The sequence below is a fragment of the Aquarana catesbeiana genome, linkage group LG05 (genome assembly GCF_042186555.1).
Source record: "Aquarana catesbeiana isolate 2022-GZ linkage group LG05, ASM4218655v1, whole genome shotgun sequence".
Classification (NCBI taxonomy): domain Eukaryota; kingdom Metazoa; phylum Chordata; class Amphibia; order Anura; family Ranidae; genus Aquarana; species Aquarana catesbeiana.
In genome coordinates this window covers 154,829,126-154,847,033 of record NC_133328.1, presented here as the reverse complement: position 1 = coordinate 154,847,033, position 17,908 = coordinate 154,829,126, and the positions used below count along the sequence as shown (strand labels likewise).

The window sequence follows — 17,908 nt, the reverse complement described above, 5'->3', positions numbered from 1 at the left end:
CCACTGAAGCGTTCATCCATGGCAACAGAATGTCCAACTTTCCAGAAAGGTTTTGGCACAGACAAATAGTCCCAAACATCTTCACTGTACCACTGTTCCCAGTTGGCCTCAATTTCCTGCATAATTTCCTGAGTAACATAAGGAAATTACAGACCATATTCTGTAGCAACTCATTTAATGAGCATTCTCTGTAAACGAGCAAGTTTAGGCAGAGGTCTATTTTTCCCCAAACCAGGAGGCACACAAGAGTTCGGTGATTTACTCACCATAGATCTGACAGGTGTCGGAAGAAAACTAGCAACTTTAGACAATGTCTCTTTGGTAGTACTGTGCGGCTCCACACAAGGTGATGTCTTCCCAGAATCCACGGCTGTCCATTCTGAGAAAGTAAGGGCAGAAGCAACATCTTTACCCTGGGCCCACAATAGTTCCTGTGACATTGTTTCAAACAAATCATCATCACCGGGGAGATCTGACATAGAATCTATCTCCGAGTCTCTCAACTCTTCTACTGGCAAATATTTACAAAGAGTCCCAGATATGTTCCCCTTTGATCTCTCACCCGTTCCTGACGTGGACTTCTCCGGATTCAAATACTTCTCCGGCTCCAGTTCGGGTAGTCTCTGGGGTAGGCCTCGACCACGGCCGCGGGAAGCCTTCACATATCCCACCTTTCTCTGGACAGGTTCAACGGGGATAGGTGTAGTAGACATAGAAATGAAGGTGATGTCCGCTGAGGAAGCAGTAACAGCGGCATCTTCCTCAGAAGCACTCATGGTTGCAGACGAGATCACGGCCTGTTGCTCTCCAGCAGCAATGGCAGTAGTTTCCACTGTGGCAATTCCTGTAGCCCAATCCACACGATAAGCACGGGGCGACACGGTGGGTTGCTCCACTGTGAACAAATATTCTCCACACTGCAAACATCGAACAAATGGATGGAGATGTATGGCCAGTCCTTCACACTTGTGGCAAAGCATGCCTAGCCCATCGATATCTCCAACTGTGTATAGCACAAACCTCCCCTGCGGCTTCAGACGAATACCGGTATCTGTCAGCAGGGTTCCAGTCAGCATAGCACCCGCAGCGGTACTCGTAGGGAACATCCTGGATCCCATAGTAGATGGTACCAATGGAAAAGAAGAAATGGCCGCACTCTGATCCTCTTCAGCATGATCACGAGGCCTCTCTTCTCCTCTGGCGCCAAACACACACACACACGTCCCACGCGGTAACAAGTAGGTTAGGCTCCTCCCTCTTGTCCCTCTGATCATGTAGCTCCCAGGCTTTTACTTCTTACCCGCAGCCTACGCAGTCAGAATTAAAGTCCTGCAAATTAACCCCTTCCTTTCCTGGAAAAAGTGACAAAGTCCAGAAACTTCTTTTTACATAAACTCCTGGTGAAATACTTCTCAGGGTTGCGGGAGGTTGACGGCTAACAATCCCGGACGACACCCCCACATGTAGCAATAACTCTTGGTGGAGCTGCTGGTTTAAAGCGGGCTGTGACAGTCACCTTCGTTACCTCAATTTCACCAGAACCGGGTCTAGGGTCCCGTTGAGTTTAATACCAGACAATGTAGGCACTGGACACTTGAGTATCTTTTCCAATGCTTTAATAATCGTAACTGAATGAAGTAGCAGGAAAGAGGTAGAAGAAGAGTTGCAGGGAAGTTCAAATACCTTTTCTTAGTGTAGTATTAGAAATTGGAATTTTGTAGATGAATGTACTTTCCTCTTAGGATTGAATCTTTGCCCGCCTGGATAGGTTTCTCTCACTGACCTAGCAGCCAGTATGCAGCAGGAACAAAAGTCTCTGCCACAGACTTGAATGGAATAGAAATGGTTTACGATGGATAGCAAACACAGCACTAGAACCTTTAAGCCGACCCGGCAGTACTATGCGGTAGGTTAACTTTTAGATGCGTCCTCCAACTGAGTCACCAGGCCCCTCTCCAGACCAGCACTCTGCGTGATCCTTCCATGACGGGTCCTCCCCTGGGATCTTCTCAGTTGTCCAGCTTCTTCCCGTAGGACAGACAGCACAGGACCATTCCTTCGCCGCTGTGGTAGGTCCCAGACAGGCTTCTGGGCCCACCTGCAGCATCGTAGTCCTCCCGGTCGGAGGACCACGAGGTAGTACTCCTAACACATACCTGTCGGCCAGGAGGGCCAGCAGGTGGAACGAAAGATGAACCCTAAAACATGGCGTCTGTCCCATAAATACCCTCTCCCAGAATGGAATTCGGAGGACCACCTCCACCGAGTTATCTCCGGGACAGAGGAGCACTCATACACTTCAGTGTGTTGCCTTTCCAACACCGACCCATGGTGACAACGACACCCACAGGCACAGTGTGAAACTACATACAACACAGCCAAACTGGAACAGAGGCTAAATCTGACTGATGAACAGGTAACCCACTAAATTTACCTATAAGTGGTAGATTGAAAATCTACCAGCGCTACACAGGTTACAGTGGCTTAACAACCACTTTAAATATGGGCCTTTGTATCTGCCTACAGTTCTATTTTAGCAGTAAAATAAACTTTCTCTGAGAGAATATGGAGGTTACTTTTCTTGACTTTTTCTTAAAAATGCTAGTCGTCTTTATATCATGCTGATTCAAAGCCTTTAATACTTTCTAAAACAGAGTCCTGGAACAAGTATGCAGATCAGAAGTTTCTAACTTTGTTCTTATGATCTAATCCTCATGCTTGTCTGGGGTCAGAAACCCAGGAAGTGTTACGGTAAACCAGAGACAGAAAAGCATCCAGTATTCATAGGGGGTCAGACCTTGTATTAGATAGATAGATAGATAGATAGATAGATAGATAGATAGATAGATAGATAGATAGATAGATAGATAGATAGATAGATAGATAGATAGATAGACTTGCAGCAGTTATATTTTTATTCTTTTTTTCACACGAATAGGTTAATTACACTTGATGCTGTGCAATTGTTAAAGGGGATTGTAATACCATATATGATTGTAGATGCCAAAATCTACAACAGAATAAAAATCCAAACAAAATGTGTAACTTTTATCTCTGCCCATTTTTACAGGGAGCTGCGCCATTCCTTGTCATTGGCACATCTGGTACTACTGTGTTAGGTGCATTCGATCCTCTGAATGATATAGCAGACATCTGTGAGAGGCATAAACTTTGGTTCCATGTTGATGTAAGTTACCAGATGATACATTATTCTGTTCAAAAACCTTACAAAGCTTTGACATAAGCACATCCAGTTCTTAATATACACCTTTTATATTTCCAATCATATATTCTTTTAAACAAAAGTGAGCTTATAATCTAATGTTGATATTTCCAGAATTGCTTCAAAATTTCAGCTTTGACTGTTTTTTGTTAACCGCTTTCAAGCTTCAGCTGTGCTGTCAAAACTATATTATGTAAAATATATTTACCTTTATCTTTTTTTGCAAGACTGAATGTGTTCACTACTATGTTTATTTTAAAATATACTTAAAATAATCTGTTCATCATAACTTCCTTCTCTAAGCGGAGTTTATTCTACCTCACTCTACCATTCTACCATTCTACCTGGTTTATGAGAAGGACCTCCAGCTTTAAAAAATAAACTTATGGTAAGGTGGGGATAAAAAATATATATTTTGCAAACAGCTTCCACTACTTATCTTGTGTTCTGTTGCCTTTATATAATTTAAAAGCAATGAGAAATTATATGTTTATGAAGTTTGGATGCTGTTTTAATAATGCATTCATTTTTAAATTGACCTAATGGGGTAGAAGGGGGTAGAAGTTATTCAATTGAAAAAGTGAATATTCATTTGGCTTTGTGAGTAAGTTGTAGCTGCAATCACTGTAATCCTTTAAATAAATGTAAGGAATGATTCAGTTTTTTTCTTCTTCCTCTTGCACATGATTAGATATTGAAAATTAACCCAATTTCCTCATATTTACTAAGATAAGTGAATATTCACTTTGCAAAGTTAAAGTGATTGTAAACCTATATATTTTTTTTAAATAATGAACATGTTATACTTACCTGTTTATTGTAATGGTTTTGCACAGAGCGGCCCTAATCCTCCTCTTCTTGGTACCCCTGCTAGTGCTCTTGGCTTCTCCCCCAGCCAAAGGCCCCCATAGAAAGCAGTTTGGTATGTGGGCACTGGTGCAGGCTCGCTCCGGATCTAAGATCTGTGTGTCTATTGACACAGAGCGTGGCTTGGCCCCTCCCCATTCTCCCTCCTCCCTGGCTTTTAATTGACAGCACCAGGAGCCTATGGAGGAGAGAGCTGCTCCTCTGTGCACAGTACTAAATCAAGACCGGGCTCAGGTAAATATAAGGCTAAAGGAACGACCTAGCAGTTTTTAGTATATCATTCTAGAATTATAGCTGACTTTGACAAACCACTGCTGCTATTACAGAAATTTATAGGTATATTTTTTCATGTATTGTAAATTATTATATCTATTATTCCTAGTCTAGATTTGTAATGGCCAGAGAAAAGATAGGAACTCTGATGGGAAGATTTTAGAGTTGAAGTCTCCCGCAGACATAAGAAAGCAGTGGGTATAACAACTCACCAGAGGCCATCAATAATTAAACAAAATAGAAATTTACTTGGTATGTGATTAAATGATTAAAGCAAATACATCTTAATTGTATTTATTAAGCTAAGTGAGCATTCACTTTGCCAAGATAAAATGATCAACTTCAGACTCAATGATTAATTTCAGAACTTCAGTTATAAAGCCACCATAACAAGTTTAACATCTCTACCACAATTAATCTTAATGCAGGCAAAACTACTCAAAGCTTAAGTTTTTTTTGTTTTTTTTTTCAGCACAAAGGATGGTACATACACTGAATGAGAAGTCTCCCTTGTGCTAGTGGTGGCTCTCTTCATTTAAATCTTAAATCATTTGCTGCCCTCATACATTAATACGATCCAATGGACCTGTCATAGGCACTCGTCAAGAGTGCAGACTATACCGGCCCTTTCCACCCCGTCCTCTATTCATAGAAGCTGTACTATAGCTTCCAGCAATGGAAAGTGCTCTATGAATGGAGGATGAGTGGATAAATTAAAGGTCTGACCCCTCCATTTGTAGAGTGCTTTCCATTGTGGGAAGCTACAGTACAGTTTTTAATGAATGGAGGAGGGGGCAGAAAGGATGGGAATAGTCAGGACTCTTGACGAGTGCCTATGACAGGTCCAATAGCTCATATTACCCCACAGTACCAAATGATTATTGCTGAAGGGGTAATTCCACTATATCAGTATTGATTAGGATGTTTGCTCCTGTTGCTCACAAACATTCAATATTCCTTGATAAACTCGCTTCTCAATGAACCTAATTTCTAAACTATTCATGTGAACCACTCTGATAACAAATGTATTTTGGAAAGATAATTATGCTGAAGATATTTTATTTTTTTTACTTTTTTATTAGTAGATGGCAAAAGAAAAGCATGTCATATTTTCCGTCACCACATTGTTTGAGTTATTATTACAATGTTTTATATGTATTCATATTTTCCTGCACTCCGATCCAATTATATGTCCAAAAATATTTATATTTTTTCTATACTGACCATCTGAATTTCACATTACGCATTCAGCAGTCAGATATAATCTCAGTGAAAAACATTATTTTAAATAAGTCATGCTTGACTATAAGGCTGGCACTCTGAGGGAGGTAAAGTAAAACACATTTACTGTGCAGCACTACTAAGCAAAGAGCAGAACTTGTGTATGTAATGAGCAAATATAAATGCCCTGATGTGCACATATAATTACAAACTACAACTAGGTTTTTACAGCATTACCACACATTGTTAATATTATTATATGAACCTTTTTCTATATATATTTACAGTGCATGTAATATTGATTATAATTGTATTTTATAGGCCTCCTGGGGAGGATCAGCTTTAATGTCAAGAAAATACAGAAAGCTTTTGCACGGCATTGACCGGTAAGTGCAATTAGTTCCCCTAATATACCCTGAAATAGTATTATTGCCTCAGTGGCTCAACAGGTAAAATCCCCATGCTTCAGTGTTTTGGTGGATCTATTTGTTCCACACATTCTAATTTATCTTCTGCTGTTATATATAAAATAAATTCAGCTTGTGGGGAGGTGTAGCTTGGTGTGGCAGTGGTAATCTCAATGGTCCAAATCTGTTTGTAAAGAACTGAAGTAACCAATATAATTATTAATATTACATCTGTGCATTAATTTGTCTAGTCCCTATAATTAGTTCGTCTAATAATCACTGAGCACATGTTATTGTTAATATCACAATAATACCAGGTTAGCTATGAAACCAAACACACGGTGCTGCTAGTAAAGCAATATCTTATTTATTTCCTAAGTAATCAGGAAACTAACACTAAAGTATTAAAAGGGTATTACAATGATACATAGCTTACAATCAGAACACAATATACTAAACAGCATATCTCTACAACATATAACAACAATGAAATATCAAAGATACTTATCACACATGGTTTCATCTGCTGGTTCTGGATGATAAAAGGGGTCTGGGCCACATGGAATTTAGGCCCAAGCCCTCAGTCAGAGCAATGTCCCAAGATGGCAGATAGACAACCTCATGGTGGGCTTTTTCAGCAACAAAGAGACAGAGCAAAAGCCTGTGTGCCCCTTTCATTCAAACATATACGACCACTCGTCGCTACCCCCATTTGCCTTTTATCCAATAGATATTGTTGAGAGGTATTCCTTCAAATGTCTGCCCATTCTCCAGGAAGCATGCTGTATTGTTCACTAGGGGCAGCTCCATTAGCCCTGTGCCTTCTCAGCTAGCTCTTATTCTCTTTGAAGCCTGTAATCACACATGTCACAGCAGGTGGGCTTGAGCCAAGCCATTGTTCTTCTGGTTATAAAGCTTTGATGTGTTTCCTTCCAACTGAGGTTACCTGGCTGTGTCAACCAGGAAGTGAAATACCAGAAGTAAGATATTAAATCATGTTGCTATCCAACATATGCTGCTTTGCGCTTAAAGGGCGCATACCACCCTCTTCAAACACAGCCCTATTGAACAATCCATGACTGTCTTCTCCCCAACATGTGTTTCCGAACCAGTACCTATAGGACAGTCCTTAACTGTCTTAACGTGTTGTGTTTTTCAACATGTGCAGAAACAGCTTCTATGGAACAGTCCACAATGGTTTTACCGTGTTGCGCTTCTCAACATATGCTTCAGAAACAGCTCCTATGGAATAGTCCATAACAGTCTTAACGCGCTGTGCTTCCTAACACGTGCCGCTTTGCTACTGAGTGACACACCACCAGCATTCTTCAGTGATAGCATCCATGTCACCATTCTGTGTCTTCTTCTTTCCGATATCTTCAGGATGGGGTGCAGTACAGGCAAGGGGTGTCCATTCACTCACCATTCACCAACACACATTCAGAGCAACATATCAACCAGCTTTCAGGTATAGAGTCTTGAGGAGGGCCTTTTGCCCATATTACTAGCTTAAAATATACCTTTATCACACTATACCATGACATAAATCAACCCATTACCATAATATATACATATATACCTATGACCCATCAGATTTCTGGCATGTCAGAGGTATTGCAGGGCTCTGATTTGGCAGCATAGTCTCTAACTTGTAGGCAGAGACCCTACCGTCACTTCGTCCCCCAGCTTGCATAGATAACTGGGCGACCCTTCTATATAAATATCAAGTCTAACGACACATATAAATCTGCAACAATTAAAAAACCCACACAATTCCATCCCTGTGCCTGGATTTAGGACCCCATGCCCAGGGTATACCATGCACCTCTACCTATGGTTAGTTTCAAGGAACCCTCTAGTTCCATGACTAACGTTACATCGGTATTCTTTAGGACAAAGAAACAAACTCGTCTATGTCCCAAATAATACCCAGGTGCTTTCTTCCCAGCAATAATCTCTTCATCCAGAACCCAGAGTGAAATATCTTCCCAACATTTTTCGTTCACCACCATGTATTGACCTGGCCTACAAAGGACATCATGGTCATGCTTCCGACCGAGGGAAGTATCAACCTGCCTCCAGCTTCCATCTTTTCTGATCACATGTGGGTAATCTAGCCTCAAATGCGACAAGATAGAATCCTCAGTCAGCAAGCCCATTGATGCCACCAAATATACAGACCCGGTCTGCACTTCTGTATATGAGATCATACAGCATAACACCTTTCACAATCCAAACTAGTACAGCCCATCCAGGCAGTCGACCACCACTTTGGATTAGTGTAAGCGACGTGTTTTGGCAAAGTCTTACTGAGCGGTGATGCTAACTCATCAGGCCTCTGTCCCTCATATAGAGACTGTGCAATCAGCTCAATGCTGGTTGACACTTCCACCTGCCACTGCATGCACGCCAGAGCCAATGACAGATTTCTGTCCTATACCATCACATTCTCTACCAACCTCTCAGCATGGTTGACGAAATCTTGAGCCACTTTAACCTGGGTATTTATGTGACTTTTTTGAATGTTATCAAGGATGCCACCAATCTCTCTGAGTAACAAAGCCCTGTCTGAAGCTATGGCTGCGAGTTTGTTCCTCAGGAGGCCGATGTCCACTCCATTAACAACACCCATCACAGCTCCTATTCCCCCAGTATAGTGCTGAATACATCCCTCCTCTTCTGGTTACTCCTCAGACATACACGACCTACATGAACCTCATTCTGTGTCCGCAAATCTCTGGGAGCAAGTCACTAGTATAATGACCGCACTGGATTCAGTGTATACTCATATAGGGTAATTGGTTTTTATCAACCACTGTGAGATGTTGCAGGGCCATGTGGGGAAGGCATATTGTACCCTGGTAGCCAGCGTTTGTTCCCTTTTATCTAATGGAGCATGCTCCTGTGTGTATTCACTGGCCTTCCCTGTGCCGGGTTTCAACCTCTCAGGTGAGACATCAACCAGGCGTATCCCCCCATACAAGGAAATTTTCACCCCATTGATGTGTCATCTGGCCAACTGACACCTTATTATGTATAAGCGCCAGTCTCCTGGGTACCTGCACCATATTACTTCCGTTACGTCAATACATGTCATACATTAAAAACCTTTTCTTCTTTCAATTCCTCCCTCCAACAAAAAAAAAACACATATTTTACGTTTCAGGTTCTGAAAGATTGGATGTATATATTCCTTCCCCAACCTCCAACCCATCGCACATGTATTAATAGCACGTTTTCATCAGGAGAGACTCTGGCAAAAATGTTTCACAAGTCTTGTTGATAGGCACAGTCCTTCAGATCCAGCATTAGCCCTAAATTGTCCATAAGCAAACACAAGTATTAAACTGAATCTTTTTGTTTGTCCCTTCTCTCCTGATGTTTATCAGAACAAATTTGCGGTGTGGTATGGCACAGACAAATTGCCAACCAGATGAACATCTGGTGAAACACAAGAGCAGAATCAAATTCTTATCCATAATATCTGCTCGCTTGCTACGTTTATTTACAGTTCCTTCCTTGGAACCCAGGAACTTAGTATTCCTGGCTCCTGCAACTCTGACCAAACTATCAAAACAACCATGACCTCTTTACGCTGAACCCACTCTAAAATAGATCCCCATGGTATGATCAAAATTTTAAAAAACGAACGTCAATGTTGACTCTCAGAATTCTCAGTTTAAACAATGCATTTATCTATCTTTAAGATCTATGCACTAACTCCCCTCTCAGGTGGACAAAGGCTAAGCCTTTTGGAACTTTTTCCACCTGAATGAACATAAAACAAAGAGAAAAAAAAAAAAAAGAATGGCTTCCTACCAACAACTCTTGTCTTAAATTAACAAAATGTATTCAGCTGGAGGACATATTCCCATGACCATCTATTCAGCTGCTAATTGACCAATAGCCAATTACCCCCCTTTCAGGTGGACTAAACAATAATTTTTCCACGTGAACAAACAAAAATAAAATGGATGACTAAACAAATACCAAAAATATAAAAATAAATAAATAAACAATAACAAAAAAATTAAAATTCTGGCCATTATCACACAAAAACAACATGACAAGACAACCACCATAAAACAATGACCAACACTCAACTTTTAACTAAAGACATCCATGGATTTTCCTCCTGAGAAGAGTAAGTGCTCATTTCCATCTGAAAGACAATTAGTTAATGGGAAAAACAAAAAACAAAACATCTGTACCTTATCACAACATTTGTAACTTCACTTGTAACACTTGAATCCATTAATGCCTGACTATTGTTTATCTTATTTTTTCATTGTTTGCAAACAATTACTAATTAATGAGTTCATGGTACCATTTGATAATCGATTATGCCTTTACAATAACCTAACCCCTGTTTTGCTAAATGTGCCCACTGTTCTCCCTTTGAAGGACCTGCAAACAAACACAGACATTAGTATCCAAACCAGTTTTATCTTCTTCCAAGGTCTCTGGAAAAAGGAACACAAAGACAGTGATTACACACAATTATCATGACAATTTACTTTTTGAGTCCCCCAAGCCTTTTCCCATTAATTGCAATGCCAAGGGAACAATTGCCATATTTAATGTAAGCATGAAGCTCACATCTAAACTTTATTCATAGCAAGGAACATTGACCAGAAAACTCTTACCATACCTGCAGCTCACTAAGTGCTGCTAACATTGTTTCCCCCAGTGCTATATTTCAATAACCATGCGGCTACCTCCATTTTGACTTTACGTAACTGTTCTACATATTGATGATTTTCAGTTTGTAGTCTCCGCATTTGGATCTTAAAAGGGAAATGGGTTTGATCACTATGGCCTCCATGCTTTGGGTTGCTATCCCATGGGGCAGAATACACTTCATAATGCCTTGGGGTCGTCTTCGGGTAGTGCGACCTTCTTTTGATATCATTATTCACCGCCCAACAATACTTAGCAATGTGACCCCCTCCTCTTTTACACAAAAAACATTTGAGGGCTGGTCTCTCTGTGTAGGCCCTTCCTTGAGCATATGGCGCTGGCAACTCACATTGCTGGACATTATTACTACAATTACTATGATTGGAATAAACAGACTTTACACTTTCATCGTCTGAGGAGTCCTCAGAAGTTTCCATTGTTTCAACTCCCGAATCAATTTGAAGCACCGTTATCGCACTTTTATTTAAATCTCTAACATTGATTTCTGTCATAGTAACATCAATTGCAGCAATAAGAGTGTCTGTTTTTTCTGCATATAGTTTCACTTCTATCTTTGTTGTCCACTGAGGATGTGCGGAGGGTACCTCCACCATTGCACATTCAGCTTTTGCATGTTTGGAGTATAACTCCATTATGGCTGCCTGTGCACCCTGTAATTCTGGAGTTTCCTGCTCCATGCTAGCAATGTTCAGGGCTTTACAAAATCTATGTCCATGCCTTCCTGTACCTCTGCTTATTACAGATATACCTGCCTTTGACCCATATTCCCTATCACTGGACTCTTGACAGAAGTCTCGCAGGATATTGACAAAATTTTGGTAGAATCTAGCATTCCTCAGAGCCATTCTAGTGGGATAACTTACATAACACTTACTGGCCATTGAGTATATGAAACTTGTATCATCCTCCAATAAGTCAGGACAGTTGAACACTCTCGTATACAATGCAAGATACTCACTGCAGAACAATATTGGGTCATCTCCTCTCCTAAATTTCATTTGTTGTAAATCACTCATACCATTATGACGACTGTCCACAATACACTGCAACTCTTTCCTCCGCACCTCTGCATCTGCTAAGTTATCATTAACCTGTGCAGATAACTGGCCTGCCAAAGGTCCTGGTAGCCATGCTTTCAGAAGAGAACATGCATCCTCATTACTCAAACGGAATTTAAGGACTAGAGCCTCAAATTTATTGGACAGATTCCAGGGCATTAAATTCACCCAGAATCTGGCACAAAGTAAGTCTCTCTTGGATTGTAATCAAACTGTTATTCTGCTTCAAAGCTATGGGTGCAATAGCAGACTGTGTTTCATCACAGCCCTTCTCCTCATTGCAGATATTGGCCAATTGGCATGTTCCTTCGTGCTCATTGAGCGATACTATACATTGCTTTTTAGTAAGGAGCTGGGAGTGTGCCTTTGCTAATTTTCTTTCTAAAGACATAACCAACTCTTTCATCTCTGACACCTTTATTTGCAATGACTCTAAAAGTTTGCTCTTCATATCACAGTCCATGCTGCACCTCTGAAGCTGTTCTTGTAGCTCACTGTTTCTTTCTGACAAATTGCCTGCTGTAGCCCACAATTCATCCATCTCACTACTGGAGGCTGTTGCAATCTTTAGAAGGTTTTCACTGATTTCCTCTATGTCCTCCCCGAGACGTCTCCTCTCTGCTTCCCACTTCCCCTCCATTTGCTCAGATATAAATTTAATTCTGAGCAACACTGCTATTTCTTTTGCCAACCTTTCTTTTTTAACTTTCTTTTTTAGCTGTTTACCCCATAATCTGCTATTATGTTGCTGACACTGAGACAATAGTACCTTACACTGGCTTTTAAGAGGTTCATCTGCACATGAATGATAACTGGCAGAAGCGTACTTTTTAACATATGTATACACAAGTTCCATTTCACAACCATACAATCCACACAATGCACAATTCTGTTTGTACTAATGTTCCAACACTGCATTGAGTAATAGACCAAACTCAATTATCGTTAGCTCTTACAAGTCACGAAAAAAAACGAGTCGCTCTTCTAGCATTCAATATTCTTCATTCATTACCACTTTTACCTGATATCATTCAAAACAATTAAACTTTTGCATATCCATAGAAAAGACTCACCACACTTATGCCCCGTACACACGGTCAGACATTGATCGGACATTCCGACAAAAAATCCTAGGATTTTTTCCGACAGATGTTGGCTCAAACTTGTCTTGCATACACACGGTCACACAAAGTTGTCAGAAAATCTGATCATTCTAAACGCGGTGACGTAAAACACGTACGTCGGGACTATAAACGGGGCGGTAGCCAATAGCTTTCATCTCTTTATTTATTCTGAGCATGCATGGCACTTTGTGCCTCTGATTTGTGTACACATGATCGGAATTTCTGACAACAGATTTTGTTGTCGGAAAATTTTATAGCCTGCTCTCAAACTTTGTGTGTCGGAAAATCCGATGAAAATGTGTGATGGAGCCTACACATGGTCGGAATTTCCGACAACAAGGTCCTATCACACATTTTCTGTCGGAAAATCCGACCGTGTGTACGGGGCATTACTGTGGCATTATCGGCTGCCTTGTATATGAGCACTTCTGTCCTGTAGGTTCTATGTGGCTTTTAGGATTACCATATGCTTTCTGGGGCATATCCATTGATATGCTAATTAGCCTACCCACACTGAAGCTTGTCTAACCTGCTTATACAATGCACACAGCTACACAGATAGACAGATACAAAACACACAGATAAAAGCTGTTTAACAGCTACTTTTTTACCTGTAGTCCCACAACCAAAAAAAAAAAAAAAAAGATACCAAGCCGTTTAAAAACGAATTTGTTCCTTGTAGTTCTACAGCCTACCAGGCACAAGGCACATTCTAAGACACAAGGCAGACTCTCAATCAATGCCTTCCCATTAGGTTGTAGGCCACATTGATCTCCTATCGGACAGAGAGCTATTTCACTCTCACGTGGGTAAAAATAAAAAAAACTTAAAAAAAAAAATTTAAAATAACATATTTCTCCCACTTTTTCCTCAAAGATGTATGGTAATTCCTGTCAATCTCTAACCAAGGGTGATCAGCCCTTTTACTCGCCAGCACCTTTGCCTGGTTACAAGCCTAAAGCACATTAACGATACAAACGTTTAACATATATACATATATCAGCCAAAGATCTCACCAGGTTCTACGTTTCCCTGATTAAATATTTCGCAGAATCTTCATGACCATCCAAGCGTGGTTTCAGAATTCGCAGGCCAGCGCCAATCTTGTCGACACTAGAGATGATTTTCAGTTCTGGGTGTACTTGAGGATTTATGCTTACAGGGACTAAGACAAAAATACATTAGGTTTTTGTGGATTCTGTGTAAAAATAAAATTCACACGTTTTTCTGGGGTGCCAATTGAAGTAACCAATATAATTATTAATATTACATCTGTGCATTAATTTGTCTAGTCCCTATAATTAGTTGGTCTAATAAACTCTGAGCACATGTTATTGTTAATATCACAATAATACCAGGTTAGCTATGAAACCAAACACACGGTGCTGCTAGTATAGCAATATCTTATTAATTTCCCAAGTAATTAGGAAACTAACACTAAAGTATTAAAAGGGTATTACAATGTTACATAGCTTACAATCAGAACACAATATACTAAACAGCATATCTCTACAACATATAACAACAATGAAATATCAAAGATACTTATCACACATGGTTTCTTCTGCTGGTTCTGGATGATAAAAGGGGTCTGGGACATATGGAATTTAGGCCCAAGCCCTCAGTCAGAGCAACGTCCCAAGATGGCAGATAGACAGCCTCATGGCAGGCTTTTTCAGCAACAAAGAGACAGAGCAAAAGCCTGTGTGCCCCTTTCATTCAAACATGCATGACCACTCGTAGCTACCCCCATTTGCCTTTTATCCAATAGATATTGTTGAGAGGTATTCCTTCAAATGTCTGCCCATTCTCCAGGAAGCATGCTGTATTGTCCACTAGGGATGAGCCGAACAACCCCCTGTTCGGTTCGCCCCAGAACATGCAAACAGGCAAAGAATTTGTTCGAACACCGTTAAAGTCTATGGGACACGAACATGAATAATCAAAAGTGCTAATTTTAAAGGCTTATATGCAAGTTATTGTCATAAAAAGTGTTTGGGGACCTGGGTCCTGCCCCAGGGGACATGGATCAATGCAAAAAAAAGTTTTAAAAACGGCTGTTTTTTCGGGAGCAGTGATTTTAATAAAGCTTAAAGTGAAACAATAAAAGTGTAATATCCCTTTAAATTTTGTACCTGGGGTGGCTATAGTATGCCTGTAAAGGGGCGAATGTTTCCCGTGTTTAGAACAGTCTGACAGCAAAATGACATTTCAAAGGAAAAAAAGTCATTTAAAACTACTGGCGGCTATTAATGCATTGCCGGTCCGACAATACACATAGAAGTTCATTGATAAAAATGGCATGGGAATTCCCCACAGGGGAAACCTGAACCAAAATTTAAAAAAAAAATGACGTGGGGGTTCCCCTAAATTCCATACCAGGCCCTTCAAGTCTGGTATGGGTATTAAGGGGAACCCTGGCCAAAATTTAAAAAAAAAATGACGTGGGGGGTCCCCCTAAATTCCATACCAGGCCCTTCATGTCTGGTATGGATATTAAGGGGAACCCCGGCCAAAATTTTTTAAAAAATGGCGTGGGGTCCCCCTGAAAATCTATACCAGACCCTTCAGGTCTGGTATGGATTTTAAGGGGAACCCCACACCAAAATTTAAAACAAAAACGGCGTGGGGTCCCCCCAAAAATCCATACCAGACCCTTATCCGAGCATGCAACCTGGCAGGCCGCAGGAAAAGAGGGGGGACGAGAGAGCACCCCCCCTCCTGAACTGTACCAGGCCACATGCCCTCAACATTGGGAGGGTGCTTTGGGGTAGCCCCCAAAACACCTTGTCCCCATGATGATGAGTTCTAGGGCCTCATCACCACAACCCTGGCATTCCCCGTGACACCACAGGGAAGTCCCGTGAAGTCACCATGCGTCAGAGGAGGGCGGGGTCACCGGGTGGCCCCTCCCCCCTTATTTAAGAACCGCCAGAAGAGGAGAAGTGTCACACAGCGGGAGCCTCCCTCCATGCCATCATGGATGCGGAGCGGCCCGAAAAGAAGATGAAGAGAAGAAGATGAAGAGAAGAAGATGAAGAGAAGAGCGGGAGCCTCCCTTCATGCCATCATGGATGCGGAGCGGGCCGAGGAGAAGAAGGGAAGAAGACGCCGACGCCGCGGAGGAGATGCTGGACGAGAACACCAGAGGAAGAACCAGAAGAACCAGAAAAAGAAGAAGATGGAGGAAGAAACCGAAGGAAGATAGAAGAAAGAAAAAAGAAGCATTTAAATAAAGGAATTGTCAAAAACTGTCTCTTGTCATTTTTAACATTTTTGACACTTTTTTAGTGAAATGGTAGGGTACCCCCTTACCATTTCACACAGGGGGGAGGGTCGGAATCTGGGGGTCCCCTTGATAAAGGGGGCTTCTAGATTCCGATAAGCCCCCCGCCCGCAGACCCCCACAACCCTGGGGACAAGGTGTTTTGGGGGCTACCCCAAAGCACCCTCCCAATGTTGATGGCATGTGGCCTGGTACAGTTCAGGAGGGGGGGCTCTCTCGTCCCCCCCCCCCCCTTTTTCCTGCAGCCTGCCAGGTTGCATGCTCGGATAAGGGTCTGGTATGGATTTTTGGGGGGACCCCACGCCGTTTTTTTTTTAAATTTTGGCACGGGGTTCCCCTTAAAATCCATACCAGACCTGAAGGGTCTGGTATAGATTTTGAGGGGGACCCCACGCCATTTTTTTTTTTTTTTTGGCCAGGGTTCCCCTTAATATCCATACCAGACCTGAAGGGCCTGGTATGGAATTTAGAGGGACCCCCACGTCATTTTTTTTTTAAATTTTGGTTCGGGGTTCTCCTGTGGGAACTTCCCATGCCGTTTTTATCAATGAACTTCTATGTGTATTGTCGGACCGGCAATGTATTAATAGCTGCGAGTAGTTTTAAATGACTTTTTTTCCTTTGAAATGTCATTTTGCTGTCAGACTGTTCTAAACACGGGAAACATGCGCCCCTTTACAGGCATACTATAGACACCCCCAGGTACGAAATTTAAAGGGATATTACACTTTTATTGTTTCACTTTAAGCATTATTAAAATCACTGCTCCCGAAAAAAACGGGCATTTTTAAAACTTTTTTTTGCATTGATCCCAGGTCCCCAAACACTTTTTATGACAATACCATGAATATAAGCCTTTAAAATTACCACTTTTGATTTCTCCCATAGACTTTTAAAGGGTGTTCTGTGGCATTCGAATTTGCCGCGAACACCCCAAATTGTTCACTGTTTGGCGAACTTGCGAACGGCCGATGTTCGAGTCGAACATGAGTTCGACTCAAACTCAAAGCTCATCCCTATTGTCCACTAGGGGCAGCTCCATTAGCCCTGTGCCTTCTCAGCTAGCTCTTATTCTCTTTGAAGCCTGTAATCACACATGTCACAGCAGGTGGGCTTGAGCCAAGCCATTGTTCTTCTGGTTATAAAGCTTTGATGTGTTTCCTTCCAACTGAGGTTACCTGGCTGTGTCAACCAGGAAGTGAAATACCAGAAGTAAGATATTAAATCATGTTGCTATCCAACAAGAACAGAACTTGTATTAATGCAGAATCCAGTAATATTACAACAAATCTGATGGGAAGGCACCCAACCTGGGAATACTCATGGCAAGTAACAGTAGTGTGTGGCATAGCAGGTCTCAGATGCACCAACTGTGTCTGTCTTGAGGGGTGGAATGTGGCCTGGGCAGGTCTCCAGATAGGATGTGTCCTTATGGATGGTGTGTCCCTATCCTTTCCCTACTCATTTTTAACCTCTTCCTGCTGCTAAACACTGTCCCTGTCAGACGGGTGACCTGTCCCTATACTTTTTTTTTCTGTCCCTATACTGCTCAAATGCAAAGCCAAATCTGGGAGCCAGGGCTCCACCTGACGCAAGATGAGTGCTAGAGTTACATCCAGTCAGATAGCTTCACCAGTGACCCAGGAAACCATAGATGAACTGTGTTCCTCTCAACTTCCTCTCCCCCTGCCACCACAGTTGAGCACCACCTGCGGTAGAAAAAGTCAATTGCACCTGCCTACACTCCC

General features: G+C 41.6%; 1 protein-coding gene across 5 annotated transcripts in view; it reads left to right on the top strand.

Annotated features, from left to right (window-relative positions):
• GADL1 (glutamate decarboxylase like 1) overlaps positions 1-17,908 on the top strand; it is a 464,941-nt gene that overhangs the window by 236,016 nt on the left and 211,017 nt on the right. For all 5 annotated transcript variants that reach the window (XM_073630286.1, XM_073630284.1, XM_073630287.1 and 2 more), the window contains 2 exons: positions 3,071-3,187; positions 5,906-5,970. In XM_073630286.1, coding sequence (XP_073486387.1) covers positions 3,071-3,187; positions 5,906-5,970 — 182 coding nt within the window. The remainder of the gene's footprint in view (positions 1-3,070; positions 3,188-5,905; positions 5,971-17,908) is intronic.